Raw genomic sequence first — 24,830 nt, 5'->3', positions numbered from 1 at the left:
AGCCGAGGCTGGCCTCGAATCCTGGCCTCCCCAGTAGCTAGGATTACAGGTGTGCACCATGTCCAGTTTCCAACAAAGCATCGTAGGTGTGATGACAGACTTCTGGATAGGGCACAGTGGGAAGGAAAAGAAGCAAGTGGTCAGGAAAGGCTTCATGGCAGTTTTTTGTTCTTCTGAGTCTTAAAGGAATCCACAGGTATATGTGCTAGGTAAACAGGAATGCATTGTGAGCAGAGGTAGAAAAGGAGGCTGGGAAGCTCGGAGGGCCTGGTTGGACTCCCTCTTGGAAGCTCGTGTCTAGACTTGATCCTAAAGGCACTGAGGAATCTCAGAAGGGTCAAAATTGAGGAAGTTTGCATTTTAGAAAGGTTTCAATAGCAAGTGTAAAAGTTTAAGACTGAAAATACATTTATTGTTCTTACTAAACAGTTATATTACTGACTATGTACCACTATTCTAAGCACTTCATTTCTTCTCCAGCAAATCTCTGAGGTAGCTTGTCATTTCTCCTTAAACACAAGAAACTGGGGCATACAGGCCATTCATTTGTCCATGGTCCCACAGTCGTGGAGCTGGGGTTTAAACCTGGACAGCATGGCCCAAGTCTGTCCTTGCCACTACTCTGCTGCCTCTCTCAGATGCCATTCTTTATAAAGTCTAGGTAAGAGGAGGCGAGGTTGACCAAGGAAGGACATGTGCATGGAGAGAAGAGCTGCTTAGGCAGTGTGGCAATGGCTTGGCAGAAGGACGACTGTGTCTCTATTCAAGGACTGGGGCCTTGCAAGTGTGTGCCCCCGTAATGAAACAGGAGAAGCATGAGGAAGACCAGCCCGATGGGCTTAGTTTGTGAAGTAGCTGTGGCCTCCATGGGATATCTAAGCCCTAAAGAGCAGGCTTAGCCCAGAGACCCAGGAATCACTGGTATGGAGGGCTTAGAAGCCCCAGGAGTGGACTGAAGGCTGGGCCCAGGCCAAGGGCTTTTCTGAACCTCTGCTTATAATAAATGCAAGAAATGGCCACTGGGGACCAAAGTGATAGCTAACCCAGGAAGCATGCCTGAGCAGTTTTCTTTTCCACAGCAAGATGCCTCGTACCCAGCCTGATGGCACAAGCATCCCTGGAGAGCCAGCCTCACCCATCTCCCAGCGCCTGCCCCCCAAGGTGGAATCCCTGGAGAGCCTCTACTTCACCCCCATCCCTGCTCGAGGTCAGGCCCCTCTGGAGAGCAGCCTAGACTCCCTGGGGGATGTCTTCTTGGATTCTGGCCGTAAGACCCGGTCTGCTCGTCGGCGTACAACGCAAATCATCAACATTACCATGACCAAGGTCAGGCTGCTGGTAATAGGGCTCCAGAACAGTAATTCCTACTTCCTTTCATAGGCATCTTTCCCTTAGGTCCTCATTCAGGAATGAGGCATGATGACCAACCAGTTCCTAATATACAGATGAAAAAGCTGAGATCCTAAGGGCAGTGACTTACTTAGGAGCTTTTCTATAGAAAAGGGCAGAGCTGAATTCGACCCCTTGTAATTAACTCCCCTCCTGTTTACATTGATTAGCATTGATTCCTTGCAGGCTGAAAGGAGAGGACGGGGAAGTTGCAGCCTAGTCCATGCCTCCAGCACACTCTTGTGCAGCTGAGATGTGGTGTGGCCCCCAGTGGATGGCCTCCCAGGCCTGGGCTCTTGCCCTTGTTTTTCTCTGGTAGGAGAGGTTCCTTTATGCAGCAGGTGGCTCTTTGTATGAAAGGTGCCTTCTACCAAAAAGCCAGAGAAGTTATAGAAGATGATAAAGGTCCAGGAATTGTGGACCCTAAGGGACAGCAGAGGTTGCGAGCCAAGGCTGAGTGTATGATGCATCTCAGTATCTGTGGGTTCTAGCTCTAGTTCACCTACTTCCTAGTTGAGATTTGGGGGGGCTAGTCACTTTATTTCTTTATACCTTACCTCTGAAATGGATTGATAACTCTGCCTGCCTTCCCTTAGAGGACTTCATGGAGAAAAAAATGGATAGAAAAGAGTCTTGATAGGCTCAGAATCTTATAAAGGCTTCCTGCTCATTTGCAGACATGCATGGCCCTTGAGGGGCAGTGGGTGTGGGGCTTCAAGGAGAGAATGGGAGGTGGCTTTATCAACACAACTCATATTCTTGCAGAAGCTAGATGTGGAGGAACCAGACAGTGCCAATTCATCCTTCTACAGTACACAGTCCGCCCCTATTCCCCAGGCCACCCTGCGGCCCGCCTCCTCAACTCAGTCTCTACCCAGCTTGGGCTCTCCTGATGATGGCAACTCAGCTCTGCTTAGCTTGCCTGGCTACCGGCCCACCACTCGAAGCTCTGCTCGCCGCTCCCAGGCCAGGGTGTCCAGTGGGGCCCCACCAGGTAAGAGGACTAGAAGTACATCCTGGTACAAGAAAAAGAGGCAAGCTTTTAGAATCCCAAGGCTGGCCCCCTTGCTTCCTTGCTGCTCTGGTACCAACTGCCTTTCTTCCCTGTAGTCTCAGACTCTCGCTTGTCCAGCTATGGTAATGCTGGGACAGTCTGAACCAGGGGTGCTCACACATGATAGTGACAGTTACCTGTCAGAAGCCCTCCTCAGCTGGTGATGGCCTCTTGGAAGGGCTAGCTTGGCCAGACGTTTCTTGGATGTTGTTGCTATTTGGGCTCCAAGAACTCCTTCCACTCCTCCAGGTATTAATTCCTGGCCCTTAATTAGTTTCTCCTGGGTGTGAGACACCAAGCTTTGACAAGTGAATAATATTTAATCCTATCATCTGCAAACGACCTTCCCAGAGAGAGAGCAGCAACCAAGGCCTCATGATAGAAATGGTCAGCATGTCTCACTCCTGTCCCTGTAGCATTGGTATTAGATTAGAAGTCCCTGGGGTAGGTGGAAGGGAACACTAGCAGCAGAATCTGAAAGTATCAGGGCCAGTGGGCAATTTGCTGACTCCAGCTCCTGACAACTTTTTTGCCCTCCACAGGAAGGAACAGCTTCTACATGGGTTCTTGCCAGGATGAGCCTGAGCAGCTGGATGACTGGAACCGCATTGCAGAGTTACAACAGCGCAACCGAGTATGCCCCCCACACTTGAAGACCTGCTATCCACTGGAGTCCAGGGTGAGCCTTGGGGGTCAATGTGCAGTAACTCCTACACTCTAGTGTCCTGGGTCTCTGGCCTGCTGAGGAGGGTGACCACCTCATGCTTCCATATGGAATGGCCAGCAGCTGTAGAAGCTCAGGATTAAATCACTGTGAGTGGGTAGGGGTTCCGAGAGGAGTCTGTATGGAACTCCTGCCTATTTTTCTGAGGTACAGGTAGATAACAGGAAGGGGGACGCCTTTTAAGGTAGGAAGGATTCAATCATTCCAAGTGTCAGGCATTTGAAAAGTTCTGAGGTAGGCCCAGTTCCTGTTCCATTTCTGTACAGCTGGGGCTCACTGGCAACTTCTACCTCCTGCAGCCTTCCCTGAGCCTGGGCACCATCACAGATGAAGAGATGAAAACCGGAGACCCCCGGGAGACCTTGCGCCGAGCCAGCATGCAACCAACCCAGATTGCTGAGGGCACTGGTATCACCACACGGCAGCAGCGCAAACGGGTCTCTTTAGAGAGCCACCAGGGCCCTGGCACCCCTGAGGTAGGTGACAGTGGCTTCTATGTTTTGTTCTGAATAGCAGTGTGTCCAGGTCAGGCTCAGCTAATCCAGTTTGAGAAGTGAATTAAAGGGGAGGTTTCTTTCCAAAGGCCTGATACATGGATGGGGCCATGGAAAAGGGAACAGGTTGACGAAGTCCACTTGGCTCTAAGAACCCAAGATACCTGGCTTGGGATGTCATATTCTCTTCCCCACAGTCCAAGAAGGCCACCAGCTGTTTCCCACGCCCCATGACTCCCCGGGACCGACATGAAGGGCGCAAACAGAGCACTACTGAGGCCCAGAAGAAAGCTCAAGCTGTTTTAAAACAGGTTAGATTGGGATTGGAGGGGACAGAAGACACTAGCAAAGCCTTGCTGGCTGAGCCTTGGAGCAGCAGGCTGGCCGGGAAGGCAGCCGTGAATTCCCAGTTTGACCCTCTCCCACAGGCTGACCGGCGTCAGTCAATGGCCTTCAACATCCTCAACACACCTAAGAAGCTGGGAAATAGTCTTCTACGACGAGGAGCCTCAAAGAAGGCCCAGTCCAAGGCCTCCCCCAACACCCGCAGTGGAACACGCCGCTCTCCACGCATTGCCACCACCACAGCCAGTGCTGCCACTGCTTCTGCGGCCACTACCACCCCTCGGGCCAAGGGCAAGGTAGAGGCATTGACAGGAGCAGAAGCACAGGCCCTTCGCAGGGCAGCAGCCAGGGCAGGGCCAAGTCAGGCCACTGCAGAGTTAAGAAGTGTCCCTGGGTCTGGTAATAGCAGCTTATTGTCAGAGAGGAGCTAGGTAAACCCCCTGCCCACTAACAGCACCCAGAGCTGCTTAAGTAGGGCCAGAAACTGGTAAATTGAAGCTAGATGTGTCCAGATTCATGAAGGAAGGAATCCCAGTCAGGTGTTTGGGTACAGGAAGGGTTTTCCACCATGTGACTCTCTCTCTCTCTCTTTTTTTCAGGCAAAGCACTAAAGGGCCAGTACCAGTGAGTGGCCCCACCTGTGTACCCTGATGCTGACCTCTCCTGGTCCTTTTCCTTCTACTGTCCCTCTCAGTGCCTTCTCTCAGCTCCCAGGCCAATAGTGGCCAAACCCCTAGAGACAGTGATGCCTGCCCACACTCTGGCCTGTACCTGGACCTTCACAGAGCTGGCCCAGGAGGCTCGGAGCTTGGACAGTGTGGGCCCTCTCCCAACCTTGCCTCCTAATTTTTTTTTTGTTGTTGTTGTTGGAGCTGTCAATTCTCTATTATAACCAGATATAAGGCTGGCTTTGAGTGGCTGTATCCTTGGGCCCAGCCACTCTACTCCCAGCCTAGAGGGGACCAGAGGAACAGGCCCTAGCCTTTGTATCTCCCCATGGCTGGGACTAACAGGGGGTGGGGCCTTGCTCTTGAAGACTGGGCATGACCTAGTAGGAGCCCCTGCTCTCTTCCACAAGGGCACAGATGCCCAAGGAATGTTCTTTTCCAGGACAAATGGGCCCTGGGTCTCAGGGCTAGGGTAGGGTGGGGTGGGGTGGGGTGGGAGGGCAGCCTTAAACAGCAGCTCATACCCTACCTTCCCCAGACTTGCACTGGGGTTGGATTTGGAGTGATTGGAAGGTTTTTAAGGGCTGGGATGGATCTTTTTTTAAATGTTATTTCTTGTAAATAAAGTCTATTTTTCTCCCTTGAGTGCTAAGCAGCCTTGATCTGTATGGAAAGAGGGAAATCTAGGCTCCTTAGAGCCTTCCTCTGTCCCCAGGATCTTCCCATACTCCATTTCTGGCCTCTGTTCCTGAGCAATTTTTTTTTTTTTTTTTTTTTTTTTAAGGGCTTCTTGAGGGCCTATGATCCTCTAAATCTGGTTTTGTTTTAAGGCTTCTAAGTGGCAGTCCGTCTCTTCCCATGCTCCCTCCTGGGACAGGCAAAGTTCCTGTGAGCGGAACTGAGGTCTAAATGACTAAGCAGATGTCAAGATGCCTCCATTGAATAATCCTTTATGAGGACTTATTGTGAGTCCTGCTAGGGATCAGAAGCAGCCACTGTCCACTTCCCTGGGATAGTTCATTAAGGTGAAAAATAATATATACATGTAGGCAACATGAAATCAATGCCACATGTGGCCAGAGCTGTGTGTGGCCATCACTGAAGAGGTGGCATTTCAACCAGGCTTCCAGGGTCACCTGTTGGAATGGCAAGGAAGACAGGACCAAGGGCGCAAAGGCACATGAGTGGGAGCCATCTTAGAAACAAGGAAGGGTGCTCGGGAAGGACATGTGAGTCTTGGGCTAAGGTGCTGGACAGGTCTTGAAGGTTTCTGAGCAGGAGATATGTGACGAGTAGGACATAGAAAAGCTAATGAGACAGGTGAAGAGAAAGGCAAGCTGGAGGAGGGAGCCGTAAGGGGAGGTCACTGGGATTTTCTAGGCGGGTGGGAAGGACATTTGAATCTGAGAAGAGGAGCCGCTCGTTCGCCCACAGCCTGCAGCCAAGACTTCGCCCTCCAGGTGGGAAGTGTCCAGGCTCTGTTCACGGTGGTGCTATTCTTGGCCCTGTGCTCACTCTTGACCCTGCTGATGTGGGCAGCTGGGGACCTGGGCTCTGGCTGGAAGGCAGGGCTTCTTGAGGGCCAGGCAGGACCACCCTCGGCCCAGCCTGGAAAAGTAAAGGCAGACAAGGATCAGGGTTAAGGAATGGAAGGACATTTGGTCATTTTCCTCCAGGCCATGCCTCCCCTGCCCAAGACCTCAAGTCCTTTCTGTTCCTGCCTCAGGCTGACCTTAGGGAAAATGGGGGCATTAACTTGGAGGCTTCTCTGACGGGCCTTCCCTTCCTTTCTTCCCCACACAGAAGTGGAGCTCGACCTGTCCCTGGAGGCCTCCCTTGGGTTCCTCACCCAGAGCTGTGCCAGGATGATATGATGCTGGGCAACCTGTCCAGGGTCCATAAACACACAGGAGAAGATGGTGTTTCGCAGGGCAGGGCTCAATTCCTCTAGCACCAAGGATCTCCACAGTCGAGTGCTTTTAATTCCAGGCTCTCGACTGGAACACGGGAAAGAAAAGCTGTGTGTTGAGAGCTGCAGCGGGAGCCCTCCCTCCCGCTGGCCTCACCACCCTGTCACCTGGTGCTGCCCTCTCTCAGCCGGCCTGGGAGGTGCTCAATGAAGGAACCATTGCCCAACCAGTATAGGATGTTGAAGTCGGGGAAGTGACTGCAGGCAGTACAGGACAAGGTCAGCGTTCCATCTGGGGATACAAGTGGCTGTTAGCCCTTCTGCAGAGCAGGCTCTCCCTTCTCCCCACCCTGCCAGCTCCTCACAGACACATAAATCAGGAACCTGGAAGGCTGCAGAGAAGCCTATAAAGGGGAAGTACAGTTATCTAGGCCTACGCATGGGTATGTGGGGAAGGGTCCTAGGTCACGTATTCCACTTCTGAGCTGCTTCTTCAGGATGACCTTTTCCAGTGCCCAGGCTCTGAGATTCTAGGCACCTAGGCCAAGTGCTCAGTGCTAGCAGGCTGATGCTCTTCTGAGATGGCCAGAGGGAAGGCAGGCTCTGAGTAGAGGGGCTGCACCTTAGAGTACATTTACAAGCAAGGCAATTACAATTCTGAGTCTGAATTATCTCTGTCCCTTTTGAAAGGGGTCGTCTTGGGAACTGGGCTTTGAGCCCACACCATGATGCCAGGTTGGGGGTCAGAATAGTGAGCACTCTGCCAAGCTGGCCTGGGTACTGATACACAGCAGGTGAAAAGTTAACTTTGGAGTCAACCCAACCCCGTGGACAATCTCTACCCTCTGGCCACTGTGTCCTGGGATCCTAACATAATTGCTCCTTACTCAGTGGCACTTCCACTTCTGGCCAGGTCACCTCCAATGCTGGGCACCGCTTAGCTGGTGGAAGTGTTGGAGACCAAGAGGGGCTAGGGTCCTTGGAGATCCCAGCTGAGGCAGTGGCAGCTGTGATAGTCTGAGGAACAGGTGTGGCTCCAGCCAAAAGAGTGACGATGTGAAGATACAGAAGCAGTACCCACAAAGAACTGGAGTCTAAGGAGAGGACAGTCAGAGTCAGCTCCTGTCTTGACCAGAGATGAAATTGTTGCCTGGGTAAAGACTGTGACCCAGATTCAGGGAATCCAAGGGGCAGACTCCTCGGCTCCCACCCTTTAGGCCTTTGAATGAAGCACAAAGAAGCCCTCGAATGGAGCCAGAGCCACAGTATCTAGATAGAAACTTAAGAGCAACAACACTCATGGGATGAGGATATAGCTCAGTTGGTAGAGTGCTTGCCTTGCAAGACCCTGGGTTCAATCCCCAGCAAAACACACACACACACACACACCCCAGTAATAGCACTTGGGTGGAATTCACCTGGGGTGTAGATGGTAGCACTGCTCCATTCTGTTCACAACCCCCACCCAATTCCCCTCCATGCACAGCCCCAAGTCCCACCTGGTATCCAGTTCTGTCCCATGGTCGTGATGTACATGAGGAGCTGGCAAGCTCAGGTTCTATATATCTGTGACTTCTTCCTCTCTGGGGAAAGGTTAGGAATGGGGAAGTGTGGGTGACAACCACGTTTTCTCAGTAGTCTTTCTAGATCCCAGTCATACATGAGGATTTATAAACTCCACAGCTGGTCTTTGGGTCTGAAATATTCAGTAGGCTGCCAGGCCACTGCTATTACTCTGTCCATCTTTCCCAGTGACTCCCAGGCTGGAGCTCTGTCATGCAGATACAAGCTGGGTATCACTAGTGACAATCTGACCCACCCAACTCTTTTTAACATTAATGTGATGGCTATCTAGACCAATCTTACCCCTGCATTAGGGATGTAGAAACAAGCCCCAAGAGGGACCAGGGACTTACCTAGTCACAAAGGAAGGTGATGCTCTCTCCACTGTCAGGAGTGGTTCTGAGAAGGGCAGGATGCAGTGAACTCCTTCTGGGAAAGTACTGCCCAGCACCCGTTTCACTTTCACTTTTGTTCTAACCAGGGATTCAAAGCAGGCACTAAGCCACTAAGAGGGGCAGGTACTGCACCCTTTTACACCAATGCTCCAGGGCCCAGAAATGATCCAATTAACTCTTGGGCCCCTGTTCTCCAATTAGCAAACTGTTGTCTTATATCCATCTCGTTGCTCAGGTCACCTACGTGTGAACCAGATGATTCTCTCATAGATCGATTTTGACCCAGACAAGAGTCAGGACTTTGGTGTTCCCCTCCATCCTTCAGAGCCAGGTCTTTGTTTCCCGTTGAGCAGGCTTCTGCTTCCTCTTTTACATTCATACTGATAATCAAGGGGACAACATTTCTAGGCACTGGAAACCCCAAATTGGAACACCGATCATTTTAGGCTTAAGATGATGTTCCAATTTGGGGTTCCCAGCTTATCACCATCCTGGTCTTTCTCAGGTTCCCTCACCTCCAACCAGCTACATCACTCAATACCCTCTATCACACCCACAAACCCTCTCACTTCCCTTGTCCTAGTACCTTTGGCCAGAGCTACAGTCGAGGGTCACTAGTAGTGTAAATACCCCCTACCTGGCTCCCAAGAAGTCCTGAAGAGTCCTCCTTTTTAGAAGCTCCTTCCTCGGAGCTGCAAAGCCCAGTTCAGCTGTGTCTACCCCCATGTGCCACGTCACAGGAAGTACACCAAGAGTACTTTCCTCTCGTCTGCAGAAAATCTTACAGTCAAGCTTAACATAAGCTGAAAGCTGGCCCTAGGAGGAGGGGAAGGCACTTCCTGGTGAAACAGTGGCCCAACACAGGCTCTAGCAGCTTGGAGAGCTACATAAATATGATTCTGATCTCTGATGGAATAAAGGGAGCTGGGGTTGTGGCAGGGCCAGGACCAGGGTTAGGCAAAATCTAAAGCAGTATTTACTCTCAGTGTTGTGCAAGGCAGATCAGATCCATCCTACAATGTATGCAAGTATCAAGTGTGTGCAACAGCTCTGTCTGAGGTTTGTGATTTCTGATCAGGAGAGTGACAGCTGGTGATAATAGCCAGGGAGGCTGGGGAGATGGACTGGACTTGGAGGATGCATCAGGAACATAAAAAAAAAATCAGACTCATATTCCTAATTTATGATGTCAAAAGTCACATCCTCTTTTTTTTCTCTAGATGTCTAGTTCACATTTCTGCTCCTCTCAGTTCCTCCCTCTACCTTCTGCTGTTAGGCTTCTGGGAAACGCCTCACTGTATCTCTAGGAATTAGGTCCAGAGGCAAGACCACCTGGCAGAGAGGAGCCAGAAACTCTACATCGGTATGTCACCAAGACCAGAGGCAGGCCACTGGGGCAGTCATGGGACTCAGGACTAAGAATAAAAACAAACTTTGGCCTTGGCTACTCACAAGTTTTCCATGGGATAAAAGTGAAAGAGTGATCTCTGAGCACTTCAACCAGTCCTCGTTCCCCTCTGATGGTGCGCCCACAGGTAGCATGAGCAGTGAGGTAATGGAAAGCCACCGTTGGGTGAGAGTGGCAGGAGGAGGGTGGGTGGTGATAAGTACTGACCTCAGGTAGTGAGGATGGAGAGCCACCTCAGACTGAAAGGGGGCCCAATGACGCCCCAAGGCTTCTAATGTCACCAGTCAGAAGCCTAGCATTCTACCACTCCAGGGATGTTGGAAAGGGAACAGCAAAAAAAGCAGCACCAACCGCCCTCAGGCCCCAGCTCTCAGATGAGAGCAGTAGAGTGAAGACACCCCCAGGGACCCCAGGGAAAGAAGTAGGAAGAAGAAAAGCCAGATGGATATTCAGCTTTCCAACCCAGCTCACAGAGCTTTATTCAGACAGGAGTGACAAGATCCTGCTTGTTTCTTGAAGGGGCAGCCCTGACAGCCCCTCTGCCCTAGAAAGCAAGCACTGTCAGCCCGGGATTGCCTTCACGATTTCTTCAGGAAAAGGGGGGATGGAAGCCCCTTTTTACAACTCACCTAGGCCTTATCCTTCTTCCCACCCATCCACCATTCCCACTGTCAGGCCCACGAGTGACAGAATTTACACAGGGATATTCCCTGGGCTAGGAATCCCCTGTTAGCTTCAAGGAAGTTTGTCTTTGACGATTGGGGGAAGTTGACATAGGATACCCTTCTGCTGCGCACGCACACATACATACACTCGCATATACAAACACATACTCATTCTCCCTCAGGCTTTCAGGAAGGAAGTGATGTGGCAGAGTGGCTTTTGGAGCATGTCACCACTTCTGGGCTTCCGTGGCCTAAGTATATAGAGATGGCCTCTTTTCCTGCCTCACTACAGTCATGCTCAGGGGCAGGTTGTTCATGCTGTTGATTATTCTAGTTGTCCCCAAACACACTGTCAATGAATTCTGAGGCCCCAGGGCTTCCCTTGTTGGAAGAGTCACTGAAGAGGTTCCACTTGCCTCACCCCGCCTTTAGCTTCTAGTCAGGGGGAGGGAGAGTCCATACAACATCCATCCTGCATCAGACAGGGCAGAAGGGAAGACACTTGGACCCTCAGTGTTCATCTGTGGCAACAACTGAAGCTCTTTAACCATTGCACACTGAGTGGACCAGGATGACCCCTGCAAAGGGAAGGCAAGGGAAAGGGAGTGGGTGGGTTGAGGCTCTCTGCTACCTGAGAACCCACCAGCGCTCTCAGCCAGAGATGAGAAGACTCCTTTAAACCAAAAGCATCATGGCTGTGCTCCCATGTTACTCAAGCAAGGTGAGGCTCGAAGGGGTGGGGCATTCAACTCCTACGCTCCACAATAAAAAAGTTTTTTTAAATATATTCATCAAAATAATTTTCTTTTAAAAAGCCCCCCACTGCTGACAGCCCCACAGGCTGGCTCTCCATTTCCCTCCCCGGCCCGGACACAGCCGGAGGGGTCCTGAGTGGCCCAAGCGCCCCTTTGAGTCTTTCCCACCCAGGAGGTCTTCATGGGCAGGGAGGAGAGTGCCCTGAGGTCCATGGTGGGTGGGGTGGTTTCTCCACTGCTGTGTTCCTGACTATTCCAGGCCCAGGATGTAGTTGATGCCTTGCACCAGGCCAATGATGACAGGCTGCCAGGCTACCAAGTATCGAAGCCAATCCAGCAGTTGTCCATACATGACATGAGGCCTCTCCCAGCTGTCAATGGGTTAAGGATCAGATGCATACATCCAAGAGCTACGAGTTCATCTCATTTGGGAGGAAGGAGTCCCCAGCCTTTCCTGGGTCTACCACACCTTCCAGCTGCTCTGCAAACTGCCCATCCTCTCTGTAGCTCTCCATATTGGAGTGAAGTCATCTAAACCCAGAGAATAGGGGAGAAAGACAGAGGAGACTGTGGGGGCAGACAGGACAGACATCAGAGAAGTAAAAGGGTGAAATGGCCCTCCATGACCAACATGCGGGGGGGGGGGGGGCTCCAGGCAACACTCTAAGATAGAATTGCCAGTGTGAGAACACACAGCCTGGCATTTTTAGATACTCTATAAATGTGTTGGTGACAATAGCTGCAAAGAGTAGGATAGGGTAACCTGAATATTCTTCTAATGTCCAAAATTGAAGATTGTCTCAGTTGAGGAAGGGGTTGAGTCCAGGGTCAGAATGAGAAAGGAACAGGGACAGAGGCTAGTCACGAGGGAATCACCTTGTCAGAGACTCTAAGGAGGAGCCATCCAGGGTACTAAGAACCAAACCCTGATAAGGCCAGGAAATGGGTTTCCTTTTCTTTTGTTTTACATCTAAATGCTGGGCAGGGGGTCTGGAGAGGGGGCCTGGGAAGGCCAGCTCTGAGGAAAGCACAGAGAAGCTCATGAAACTGTGGAGGGATCCCTCTAAAAACACTGGAGAGATTAGCTTGGCCCAGGTCTCTGAGAAATAAGGGAAGTCTCAAGCCTCAGCTTGGCTGTGGAATTATGCTTGTTCCTGAGCGGGGCCCTGGAAGAACCAAGCAGGAAATGTGAAAGGGAAGAGGCCAGAATCTCCTGTTCTGGGCCTATAATGAGTACACTAGGAACATAATGTTCCCTGTGTACCTGAGCTAGTGTATAGAGAGGAAGGGACTGGGAACCATGCAGCAGAAAAAGGGGAACTCAGGTCATAAAGTTGCGAAGGAACCAAATGAACTAATCCAAGAAGTACTTAACACAGCACGAGCCACAAAGGAAATAGTGAATGACAGCAGCTATTACTATCAGTTTATAATGGGAAGGTGAGCAGTTAATCCTGCCTCATGTCACACCCCTAATTTCCCTAGAAGAGAAGCCAAACTGAATGCTGAACATGTTCCAGGTTGAAGGCAGGAGGGAGAGATCCAGACACAGAGTCATGTTGGCCAGTACTTTTTTCCTACCACCCACTTCCCACAAGGACCCAAACAAAGGATACGGGTTGCTGAACATTCTCTTCAGGTCTACCTTCTCTTTGCAGTAGGGACACGTCTGCTTCTTTCCAACAATGCACCAGCCACGGATGCAGAACTCATGGAATCTGAACACCACAGGTCAAGGGAAATGGTGGGAAACCAGGATGGCACTTCAGCCCCCTGCTAGTCTGCAAGGTGCCTTGTACCAGCTTGTGAAAGATTCAAAGCCTGGCTTTGTTTCTTATCAGCCGTGTAATTCTGGGCACGTCCCTCGTCAGATCTTACAGGGTTATTAAGGGGCAAAACGGAGATAAGCTGTGGATCTCCCAACATAGGCAGAAAATGAGAGCTGAATAAACACCTTTGGTAAATATTACTAGTGTTACTCAGAATAAATCTGATTCTAAACTGAAGGATCCTATTAGAGGATCCTCCACCCCTGGGACATCCAATCTTGGTTCAGTGAGCTCAGCCTCACTAGTGCAGCTTCAGGCTCTCTTTGACCTAGGCAGTCTATAACCACTGCATGCACTAAGACAGGCTGCAGTCTGTGGGACAGGAGGAGGATGGTTGCAGTTTCAAGCCTCTTGTGGCTCTCCAGCACTCAAAGGTTTGTACGGCATGCTCAGGGACACAACCACCCACTTTCCCTCCCTGAATGGAGGGCGGTCTCAAGAGGGATGTGGTCCAGGAGCTTAAGGCAGGATACACATGATTGCAGGACAACCTATATGTGTTCTCGATGATGCCCTCTTCACTGACGTCCACAAAGATCTGCTGCCCACACACAGCACACACGCTGTCCGAAAGGTGTTTGGTAGGCATGCCTGACTCACTGTAAAACTGGAGGAGGAGAGCAGGAGGGAAGGACAGGAAAAACTGTGAGAATCCACTGAAATGGGGGGCATCACAGAGGCCTGAGGTCTTCTGGAGACGAGGCAAAGTGTCAGGGGAACTAAAGGACATCTTTTAAGCCAAGTGAAGCTCATCGTTGCTGGATGGATGGGGAGAAAGGGACAAACAAGAGAAAGGTTGAAAAGTTAGATATAACAGGACCCAAAGGCTGCCCAGGGTCAGCACCAAGGACAGGGGAAAAGGGAGGGAGGAGGAGCTGATAATCAGGAGCTAAGTCAGGTAAGTCATTGTGTGGCTATATGAGTCTATGAGAGATAGACATTTTCTAACATTTCAAATAGTGAAGCTAGGCACTGTGGTGTATACCTGTAATCCTAGTTACTTATAAAGCAGAGGCAGGAGGATCTTAAGGTTGAGGCCAGATTGGTAAATTTAGCAAGATTCTGAGTTCAGTCTCTCCACACCACTAATAAAATGGTGAGTCAGACATGATGGCACATGCCTGTAATCTCAGTGACTCAGAAGCCTGCCACAGAAGAATCATGAGTTCAAAAGCCAACCTGGGAAACTTAGTGAGACCTGTCTCAAAACAAAAAGGGGAGCTAGGGATGTGGCTCAAGTGGTAGAGCGTAAACGAGGCACTGGGTTCGATTCTCAACACCACATAAAAATAAAATAAAGAAACTGTGTCCACCTAAAACTAAAAAATAAATGTTAAGAAAAAAAAAAAAGGGCTGGGGATGTAGCTCAATGGTAGATCACCCAACATAAATAGTGAAATAGTGGGGGTACTGTTGATTTGGTGACAAGAACATTCTCAGAAAATTGCAGCAACAGCAAAGGAGATTCAATTCTTTTGAATCACATTTGGCAGCGTGTCTCAAACTGCTGCACCCTTGAATCTACTACTTTCACTTTAAGGAATTAAAAAAAATAAATAAAAATGTAAAAAATCTTCACACATACAGATATTAATTTAAGCATTATTCATAATTAAAGAAGCAAAGGGTTTGGCATTTCCTCAAAAGTTAGATAAATTGGGAGTATAGCTCAGTGGGAGGGTGCTTGCCTAACATGTGCAAGTCTCTGGATTCAATCCCCAGCACACTGAAAAACAGAGATTAAACAGGATTATCAAATGACCTCACAATTCCATACCTAGGTATATTCCCAAAAGAAATGAAAACAAGAATTGAACAGTGAATAAAATGCTAATAATGCTCATAGTGGCATTCATAATAGCCCCAAAGTGGAACAAACCCTTGTTCAACAGATGAATGGGTATAATATAGTATATTCATACTATGGAATATTATTCAGTAATAAAAAGGAATGAAGTTCTGATACACACCATACACCAATGAACCTTAAATACATTATGCTAAGTGAAAGAAGCCAGATGCCTAATGACAAGACAAATATTATGATTTTCCCACATGAAATTAACTACAGTAGTCAGATTCACAGGGACAGAAAATAGATTAGAGGTAACCAAGAACTGGCTGCAAGAGGTAAAGGGGAGTTAATACTGAATGAGCAGAGTTTGTTTAGGGTGATGAAAATTTTGAGGTAGGCAGTGATGATGAGAACACAACATTGTGATTGTTATACCCAAACTTAACATAGTTAAATATGTACACTTAACATAGTTAAAATAGTGAATTTTATATCACAATATATATCCACAACTTCAGATTAAAAAAAAAGAGAGACAATAAACAAAGAAATGGAAATAACTATAAATGACCAATCAACCAATAATAGAAGAATGCCTAAATAAATTATGGTACACTGTCAAGGTACTAATTGTCAACTGCCCCTTAAGAAATAACATTAAATAAGGCCCTGGGCTTGTTCCTCAGTGCTGCAACAAACAAACCAAAAGTAAAATCCCCAAGTAATCAAATGAGATACAGCATTGAGTGCTAAAAGCAGGGCATAAAATTGGACACATAGCATGACTTGTACCATACATAAAGATGAGGCCAAAGCTGTACAAAAAAAAAAAAAAAAAAAAAAAAGCCCAGAAGGAACAATGTCAGAATGTTTACACTGGTGATGTTTTGGTACTGGGATTGTGACTTTTTATTTTTAATTGTAGTGCTGGGGATGGAATCCAAGATCGTGCTCATATTAGGCAAGCTCTACTGCTGGGCTACACCTTCATTCCTTTAACCATTTATAAATGTACAATTGAGTGGTACTAAGCATATTCACATTGCTGTGCATCTCCAGAACTTTTTCATGTCGAAAAACTGTATAATGAATTTCTTTAAAAGCCTCCTGCATTTATTATTACAATTTTTCTGTACCTGGGAGGTTGACTGACTACTTAGTCTTTTGCATTTTCTTAATTTGTGATTGCTGGTGTTTTTTTGTTTTGTTTTGTTCCAAGCATCTGTCTCTAAAAAAGCCAAAGTTTTCCGTAATTCAAAACTGGGTGAGAGATCACAGCAGAGGAAGAGGGCACATGGGTACTGGACAGGGAGTAGGGAAAATGATATCTGAATCTCTAGAGAGGACACAGCTGTACCTGCTATAACATTCACTCAACCTAGCTGAGGGCTTTCCTCCTAAGTTGTCCTCTGAGGAATGGCCCCTCTTAACCATCAGAACTACTGCCCAATCTCTCTCCCTGCTGAAAGACTCCATTGCAGTGGTCCTTTTTGGTTTTGTTCCCCTTATTGCTGGGGATTGAACACAGGATCTTGTGCATGCTAGGCAAGCACTCTTCCACTGAGTTATATCCCCAGACCTTGCAGTGGTCTCTATATCTATTGTCGTGGCCCCTCTTGAGAAAAGTCTGCCTTACCATTCTAAACAAAAATTGCAGCCTGATTTTAAGAGTCCTCAAAGTCAGGAGAGAGAGATGCCAACCACACTGTCTCAAAACTCCATGAATACAGAACTTCTTGCTTTTACCTGTTTGAAAAATCTTAGATGGCTCCAGGTGCAAAAGGCAAATTGGGGATGTAGCTCTGTGGCAGATTATTTGCCTAGCATGTACAAGACCCTGGGTTCTATCCCCTGTACTGCCAAAACAAGAAAATGCAAAAGGCAATTGAAAGCCTAGCTAGAATCAGAGAGCAGGGCAAAGACCTGTGGAGTCTACAATCTATGCAACTCTCAAAAGCTAAACTCTTGTAATGTTAACATTGCAGGGCACCTCTGAGATCCATTTCTCCAAAGTTGAAAGGGCTTTCGACCCTCTCCAGGGCCTTATGGGCAGTTCGTGATAGCTGATTTATTCTTCAGGAAAGACACACTAGCATCAACTAAGAATGGAAGGTGGGACTTTCTCAGGAAAAATCTGTCCTGGTATCAGAATATAAGAGGTGCTCCACAAAATGTCTGCATGCATTTGTGTGTTTACTTGCTTCCTGAATAAAGAAATTAACAAATGATACATGGAGTCAAAAGAACGTTAAAGAAAAGCCTTTTCTGGGATGTAATCTGGCTTAGAATTCCTACATACATCAACTGAGCAGAAATAGGACAGACCAAAGTGTCTGGGTCCAGTCCTAGCACTGAGTCCCTATAAATCATGTGTAGCAAAGGAAGAGGGCCAACTAACTCTGGCCCATGGCCTCTGGGAGTAAAAGAATTAGGTACATCCCACCCGAGGAGGTGGACTGGAGTTCTGAGGAAGAGTTTCCCCTCAGTTCATGCCAGAGTTCTACCTCTGGAATACTGGGACAAAAAAACGCAAGAGCAAAGGGAACTTGGATAAGGCACTGACAGTAGAAGGGAAGTACAGAGAAATGTCTGTTAGGACACTGGTTCCCAGAGTTACTCCACAAGGGGCCAACATGGCAACAGGAACACAGGGTAAAATCCTTCCAACCATTTTAACAAAGTTATCAGCTATGCCTGTCAAGCCAGACCAGCAATCCCATTGTCAAAAAAACTACATAGGATAAATTCGGATCAGAAGGCACTGATGTCAAGTTGGGCAAGTACAAGGAGGGAGGCAGATTTTAGTTTAACTCAAAAGTCTGTCTGATCCTTCAGTGCTCAGGGGTATATGTAATGCAGCAATATTAGACAGACCTAATTTCAATCACCTGTCACTATCTTGGTAACCCTGAATAAGATGCCCAAACTCCTTCTTTCTTTCATTAAAATATAATGGATACCTACTAAGTAACAGCCACAGGACTAGGTTCTTGGAATATAATGCTGGAAAAACATAGACCTAGAGTCAGTTTTCATGGAACAGACAGTTTGGGGAGATTGACATTTAAAAAATAAATATAAACCATATAAAATAAGAACAAGTTATAAACATTAAAGGGTTACACCATGATTAGACTCAAATTTTTAACCTATCAATCTGACTTCCTGGAAGACCGGGTTAGAGATAAAATAAACATGAATTCAGAGAGACCAGCTAAGAGACTACTACAATTCTTTAAAAGCAACAGATTGATGGCACCTGTGCCAAGGTGATAGCTTAGGCTAACTAGGTGGCAGTGAAAACTGAGATGCCAAATAGCTGAATAGTAATGTGACAACAATGGAAAGAGAAAAGGAAATACCTAGGCAAATGGTAAAGAAGATGGCTCAGACTATCATGTTAAGTGAAATAATCCAGTCCCCCAAAACCAAAGGTTGAATGTTCTCTCTGATATGCAGATGCTATCTCACAATAAGTGAGGTGGGAAGAACAGAAGTTCACTGGCTTAGACAAAGGGGAATGAAGGGAAGGGATGGGGGGATGGGAACAGGAAAGACAGTAGAATGAATTGGACATAACTTTCCTATGTTCATATAAGAATACACAACCAGTGTAACTCCACATCATGTCCAACCACAAGAATGGAAAGTTATACTCCAGGTATGTATAATACGTTAAAATACATTTTACTGTCATGTATAATGAGAAAGAACAAATAAAAAAAAAAAGATGGTTCAGGTTTGAGCTCAGAGGAATACTGAAGTGAAGGAAAAATTGGCAAAGGAAAATGAGAAATATCAGAGGAAAAGAAAACCAAGACAGAATAAAGTTACCAAAGCCAAGGGGGAAAGACTCTTAAGAAGGGAATAGTTAGTTGAGTCAACTATACTGTTAACTGAGAAGTCCACCAGGATTAGTGGCACAGTCATTAGTGACCCGAATAAAAGCTCTTTCAGAAGCAGGTTATGAACAAAGGCCACATTAGAATGGGCTACAGATGAATGAAAGGTGATCAAACAGAGACAGGAACTTCTTAATTTTTTTCTTTCCCAGACCTGGGGATTGAACCCACAGACTCTCCCCGACTGAGCTACCTCCCATAGCCCTTTTTCTTTTTTTCATTTTGAGACAAGATCTCTTAGTTCCAGGAAGGCCTCAAATGGACAATCCTCCCAAATCATTGGGATTACAGGTATGTGCTGCCATGCCTGGCTAAGACAAGAACTTTCTCTATGTTTAGCTGTGAATGACAGGAAATAAGTTAGTAGAAAAAGGAGAAAGTGGGTCAAGGATTTTTTTAATTAAAAGACTGTTTAAAGGGTTAATAGGAAAAGTTGGTAGAGATTAGAGAGGTAAAGAAACTTGCTCAAGTGTATATAACTAATTAGATTAGAATTTAAAACTGGGGGTGCTGACTCCAAACCCCTAGTTCTTTCCACCACTTTAAGTAGAGATGGTGAGTAGGCAGCTACTCCTGTTTTGATATAATATGGGTCCTCTAAGTTCCCAGGAGGTAAATCGGGGGCACAGCAACTGGCTCAGAACAAAGTGTGAGGGAGGACATATGGACCAATGCAACACAAAATACGTGTCTCCCTTGCCTTCCCAATAACTCTTTCAGAGGAAGAAGTCCCAGAAACAGGCTTATTTCACAATCTTTTACCCTCCACCACAGCATGACCTTTGTTGTAAATGGAAATGGTACTGACTAGCTGTCACAAGCTTATGATCTCAGTGACCAGAGGGAAAGAACAGATTCCATCCAAAGTCCCCTGATTCAATTTAAGAAGAGTTACTTTAATTCACATTACAGACTTCTCCATGTGAGGCAAAATGAAGAGCTGTTCTACACTAAATAGGGTAATGTAGAATAAGAAGGAATTGAGAATGTTTATGAACACAATTGAAAAAACTCAGGGTTTCATTTGTAGGAACACTGAAATTAATAAATAAAGGATCTCTTCAGATCAAACCATTCTCAGAGACAGATGTGCTGCAGATCAAGAGACAAATCATCTAGTTCTTAATGTGATCTTGAGGACTGGTTGGGGAAACACCTAAAAAAATCAACTATGACTCTGGCACAGGAGATGTGATCTCAAAATGTGCAAAAGCCTATACAAAATTATTAGGACTGAAAATGTGATTATGAATATACCAAGGAATATTTTTAGGGCCGGGGTTGCGGCTCAGTGGTAGATCTCTTGCCTAGCATATGTGAGGCACTGGGTTTGATTCTCAGCATCGCATATAAATAAATTCAACCATAAAAAGGAAGGAAATTCTAACACATGCTACAACATGGAAGTACCCCGAAGATATTATGTCAAGTGAGGTGCCTAGAGAAGTCAGATTCATAGACACAGAAAGCAGAATGGTTATGCCAAGGGCAAAGGGTAGGGGAATTAGTGTTTGATAGATAAAAACTTTCAGTTTTTGAAGATGAAAAAAGTTCTGCAGGTTGGGCAAGCGGGGCACACCTGCAACCACAGCTACTCCAGAGGCTGAAGCAGGAGTATTACAAATTCAAGCCAGTCCAGGCAATATACTGATATCCTGTCTCAAAAAAAAAAAAAAAAAAAAAAAAAGACTGGGTATGTGGCTCAGTGGTAGAGTGCCCCTGGGTTTGATCCCTAGTACTAGGGGGGAAAAAAAAGTTCTGGAGATGGATGGCAGTGATGGGTGCAGAATAATAATATAAATCAATATAAATGTACCTAATGTCACTGAATTCTACACTTAAAAATGGTTATGATGGTAAATTTTATATTATATATATTTTACTACAAATAACCTACAAAATCTATTATGGAGACCATGTGAATAGAGATCACATCCAGATAGGAAACTAGAGAACAATTCAGGGGTTGATTTCAGTCTTAACAATGACTTGGTCTCCCAAGACTAACTCAGAATCTCTCAAGAACTACTTCAATCCCTGCCAAGGGCATACCCAATGACCTAATGACCTCCTACTAGGCCCCACTTCTTAAAGGTCCTATAAGCTCAGCCCCATCATACCGAGTACCAAGCTGCCTACACATAAATCCTTGGGGAACACACTCAAACCATATTCAGACTAGAGCAGCTGACTAAAAAATGATCCAATACACACTGCTTTCAATTTGATCCAGTTTAAGAAAAATGAAATTAGCCCCATCATACTGACAAACTTTTGGCCTAAAATTGTACTTAGTTACCAGAAAAATAATGGAAATATTCATTCTTGGAATGGGTTTATTTGGCTGGGGTGTGAGGGGATGAAACTAAGATGGGGAGCACTTCTATGCTATTTAAATAATTATAAAGAGAACACATCATTTTTATAAATAAAAACCAACAAAAATATATTTCCATTTTGGTAAAAAAAAAAAAACTAAGGATGTGCACTTGGGTCTCTCAGATTGACTGTTACTTCACCCATATTTTAAGCTTGAAGTATCTCTCCATGGTCAGCACCTAGTCCTCCTTCAGTATTTCCTACTCTGCAAAAAGCAATACCATCCAAACACTGCCCGGTCACAAGCACCAACTCTGATACCAACATTTTGTATTTTTTCCTTCAATCTCCAGAGTCAAACTATATCCAAACCTTATCAAACTTACCTTCAAAATACTTCTCTCCCTTTTCACTGTCTCCACCATAATCAGAGTCACCTTTGTCTTGCCCAAATAACAGCCAGGGTCTTTTCAAGTGGTCCAGTCGAACATATACACCCATCCCTAATTATGTTTTCTACCCAGCAGCCAGTTAATCTTTGTTTAATGCAAGGCTGATAAGGTCATTCATCTCAGCCTCCCAGTATCTTTAGTACAATAATTAAAATCTTTTAATTTAGCCAACGGGTTTTTTTTCTTGCCCAGCCACTATTTCTCCAGACACTTCCACCATATTCTCAGCTGTACAACCACTTTAGCCTTAGTTCCTCAAAAATGTTGACCCTTGCTCCCCAAACAATACTCATACACATACTAATTTCTCTACATGAGACACATTTCATCTACTTAACTCCTACTTATTGTTCAAGTCAGCTCAACAGTCACTTCTTTAGGGAGGTTATCTTTGAGCCCTAGGAATAGGTCAAATGTGTGTCACTATTATATTTGTTAACAGTATCATGAAACTTTCCTTCATGATTTTTTAATTAAAGTTGTGATTTTATGCTTATTTTTGTGTTACTTTAATACCCATCTTTCCCACTAGATACTAAACTTTATTTGCATAAGGACATTTATTTTTTTACACCTTTGTAATTTTAGCACACAGCACAGTGTCCACGTAGACAGAGGCATTAAAAAAGTATGTTTCCAGTACTGCCAAAAAAAGGTCTTTGTTCCATGACTATTAACCCCCTACTAGGATGTTAATGATCCTAAAGTTAAAAATTACAGGATATCTGACATCTGGCTTCCCAAACTTTAAGGAAGGAATTTCCAAGCATTCTACCCATGTCTTGAAGAATTTCATATGGCTTATCTTATCCCTTAGTGCTTTTCTCTTTTCATCAAGCAAGAGATGCCAGCCAGAACAATTTGGAGGTGATAGGAGGCAGTATTAAAAGCACAGGTAAACTCACCCCTATAGTAGACGCCATGTAGTCTGCACACATTTCTGCAAAATCCCGCTCAAGAACTCCATAGTAGAGACCATAGAAGAGGAGAGAAATGCCAAAGTCCATGGCATCTTCTGGTTTAATCCTGAAAGGAAAGCAACACAGTCAATAAAGCCTGTCCTGAGACACAACTGCTCTGGATTACTACTTTGGGACACACAAGGCAGGATCACTCAAAAGCTAGAGCCAAGTGTTGGCAAATTATGATCAAATTCTGTTTGCTATCTATTTTTAATATGACCCACTGACATCTTTTAAAGAAGTTAATTAGCACTGTCAGCTACAAAGACCAAGCCAGAGTATGCCCTAGCTGCCTATGTGTTGGGGACTCTACTGTTGGCAACTACTGGACACCAAATGTTGGAATTTCAATGTAGAAGTTGGCAACTCACTGAGTTGCTTCATCTTGAGCCAGTTGCCCAAGTTGAAATGGCTGAGCCCTCCAAAAGAAGGGCACAATATGCCTGGATTTAGTGTTTCTGTAAGAGCAGAAACTCAAAATGGTAGCCAAATATCCTTCTGAGACTGTTTCCAACTGATGGCAACTGGGTACAAACTACGCCCCACCTCCCTCCTGAGATGTGCCTGAGATCCCCAGGAAGACAGGGTAATAGAAGATAAATGTTTCCTGTCTTGGTATATTATGAGTATTTACATAATATTCTAGATTTTTGCATATTATCCCAAAGAAATTAAATGTTTACACACTAGCTACCAGAAAAATTTAATTTGCATCTAACCATATTCTGCAAAATGCCATGAAAGTTAAATTTTGGTCCAATTCTATTTACTAAGAATAAAGATCTTTATAATATTAGGAAGTTTATTTTTTTTAATAATTCCAAAGACCAAAAGTTTGAAACCTGAGTCTATAAATATTATAGAAAACTACCTTAAAATATTTGTACAAAAAACTACATGTGCTCACTTAAAGTTGTAAATTATATTCATCATAGAAAGTTGAATTTGTTCATCAAACTTATAACTCACTAACTAGACTCATGGTTTTTACACCAATTAACATAATCAGCCGTATAAAAATGGTCAAGATTTTCAATTCTGTTCTCCTCCTTGTACAGATTAAGCAAGTAAAAAGAAACCAACCATAGAAAAAATACCTTTCAGCCACGTGCCATAGCACACTTCTGTAATCCCAGTGGTTCAGGAGGCTGAAGCAAGAGAATTATTAGTTCAAAGCCAGCCTCAGCAACTTTGTGAGGCCCTTTGCAACTTAGTGAGACCCTGTCCCTAAATAAAAAATAAAAAAGGGCTGTGAATATGGTTCAGTGGTTAAGCACCCCTGGGTCCAATTCTCACTAAAAAGGGAAAAAGAAAAAATACCATTCAAACAAAATTCAGAATCTTTTTAAATTTGTTTACTTCATTTTGTTTTTTTGAATAGGGTCTCACTAAGTTGCCTAGGATGGCCTTGAACTTGTAATCCTCTACCTCAGCCTCCCACATAGATGGGATTACAGGCATGCACCACTGCATCCAACTATCTGAATCTTGACTTGTTTTTTTAACCACACAGGTTAGGAAGATACCTGGAAATATCTTTGTTTTCTTTTGATGAGATGTTTTAGACTCTACAGTGATGAATTCCTCTAAACCTTTCTGGAGCCTGTTTATTCTTTCAGCCTGTATTATCCCTGGAAGAAAGGATTCCATGGGTATCCTCTCACTACATAAAGTAATACTTATTTATACTTATTCTAAAATAAACTCCTTTTGGTTTCAAGATAGTCCCACCTATAGTATACTGGGTCAGTTGCCTTTCCATCCATGAATCTAAATTTGAGTCCTAAATTTCCTTAGCTTTAGTGTACTATCCCAGGCTTAGGACCCCCTTTGATAAATAGCCCAGTCACCATTACTTCATCCAGGAAACCATATTTCCACCCTCGTTTGACCTATTAACTCATTGTACCCGCCAATTTCCAAGCTCAAAATTCTTGGCTTCTGCCTCAATTAGGGGTGGGAGGACTTGTAAACTGATAGAGAGCTTTTAGAGAGCTTAGGACAAAATAAAGCAATACCTAGAAATGTACCTTAGGAAGTGACACAGCCAAGAAATGTACCTTAGGAAGTGACACAGCCATGGTGTGATAGTACAAAATTAAAAATAACTTAAATGTCCAATAATGGCACAGGACTTGAGCGTCCACAGGCTAATTTCCTAGAATTGCCTCCAAAGGTGGAATGTCAGATGTGTTACAGGCA

At 45.5% G+C, this 24,830-nt stretch overlaps 3 protein-coding genes across 9 annotated transcripts in view; 1 reads left to right on the top strand and 2 right to left on the bottom strand.

Moving 5' to 3' along the window:
* Positions 1–5,185, top strand: part of Numa1 (nuclear mitotic apparatus protein 1) — a 78,780-nt gene extending 73,595 nt beyond the window's left edge. For all 5 annotated transcript variants that reach the window (XM_026400972.2, XM_026400973.2, XM_026400971.2 and 2 more), the window contains 7 exons: positions 1,080–1,326; positions 2,155–2,383; positions 2,986–3,122; positions 3,467–3,643; positions 3,859–3,972; positions 4,090–4,302; positions 4,606–5,185. In XM_026400972.2, the coding sequence (XP_026256757.2) occupies positions 1,080–1,326; positions 2,155–2,383; positions 2,986–3,122; positions 3,467–3,643; positions 3,859–3,972; positions 4,090–4,302; positions 4,606–4,617 (1,129 nt within the window). In that variant the 3' untranslated portion in view covers positions 4,618–5,185. The remainder of the gene's footprint in view (positions 1–1,079; positions 1,327–2,154; positions 2,384–2,985; positions 3,123–3,466; positions 3,644–3,858; positions 3,973–4,089; positions 4,303–4,605) is intronic.
* Positions 5,186–5,420: 235 nt separating this feature from the next.
* On the bottom strand, positions 5,421–9,671 carry Il18bp (interleukin 18 binding protein). Its single transcript, XM_026400977.2, has 7 exons — positions 9,179–9,671; positions 8,500–8,619; positions 8,083–8,166; positions 7,471–7,677; positions 6,752–6,875; positions 6,524–6,671; positions 5,421–6,282 (listed from the first exon to the last, which is right to left on the bottom strand). Exons 3-7 carry the CDS (start codon positions 8,117–8,119, stop codon positions 6,157–6,159), a joined length of 642 nt encoding a protein of 213 aa, XP_026256762.1. The 5' UTR covers positions 8,120–8,166; positions 8,500–8,619; positions 9,179–9,671; the 3' UTR covers positions 5,421–6,156.
* Positions 9,672–10,403: 732 nt separating this feature from the next.
* The window catches only part of Rnf121 (ring finger protein 121), a 61,730-nt gene continuing 47,303 nt past the window's right edge, over positions 10,404–24,830 (bottom strand). For all 3 annotated transcript variants that reach the window (XM_026400974.2, XM_077796860.1, XM_026400976.2), the window contains 4 exons: positions 22,572–22,692; positions 13,672–13,805; positions 12,986–13,087; positions 10,404–11,740 (listed from right to left, as the gene is read on the bottom strand). In XM_026400974.2, the coding sequence (XP_026256759.1) occupies positions 11,620–11,740; positions 12,986–13,087; positions 13,672–13,805; positions 22,572–22,692 (478 nt within the window). In that variant the 3' untranslated portion in view covers positions 10,404–11,619. The remainder of the gene's footprint in view (positions 11,741–12,985; positions 13,088–13,671; positions 13,806–22,571; positions 22,693–24,830) is intronic.

The sequence above is a fragment of the Urocitellus parryii genome, chromosome 4 (assembly GCF_045843805.1).
Source record: "Urocitellus parryii isolate mUroPar1 chromosome 4, mUroPar1.hap1, whole genome shotgun sequence".
In the NCBI taxonomy this organism is placed as follows: domain Eukaryota; kingdom Metazoa; phylum Chordata; class Mammalia; order Rodentia; family Sciuridae; genus Urocitellus; species Urocitellus parryii.
Note: the sequence above shows the minus strand (reverse complement) of the source record. Positions and strands in the feature narration are given on the sequence as shown.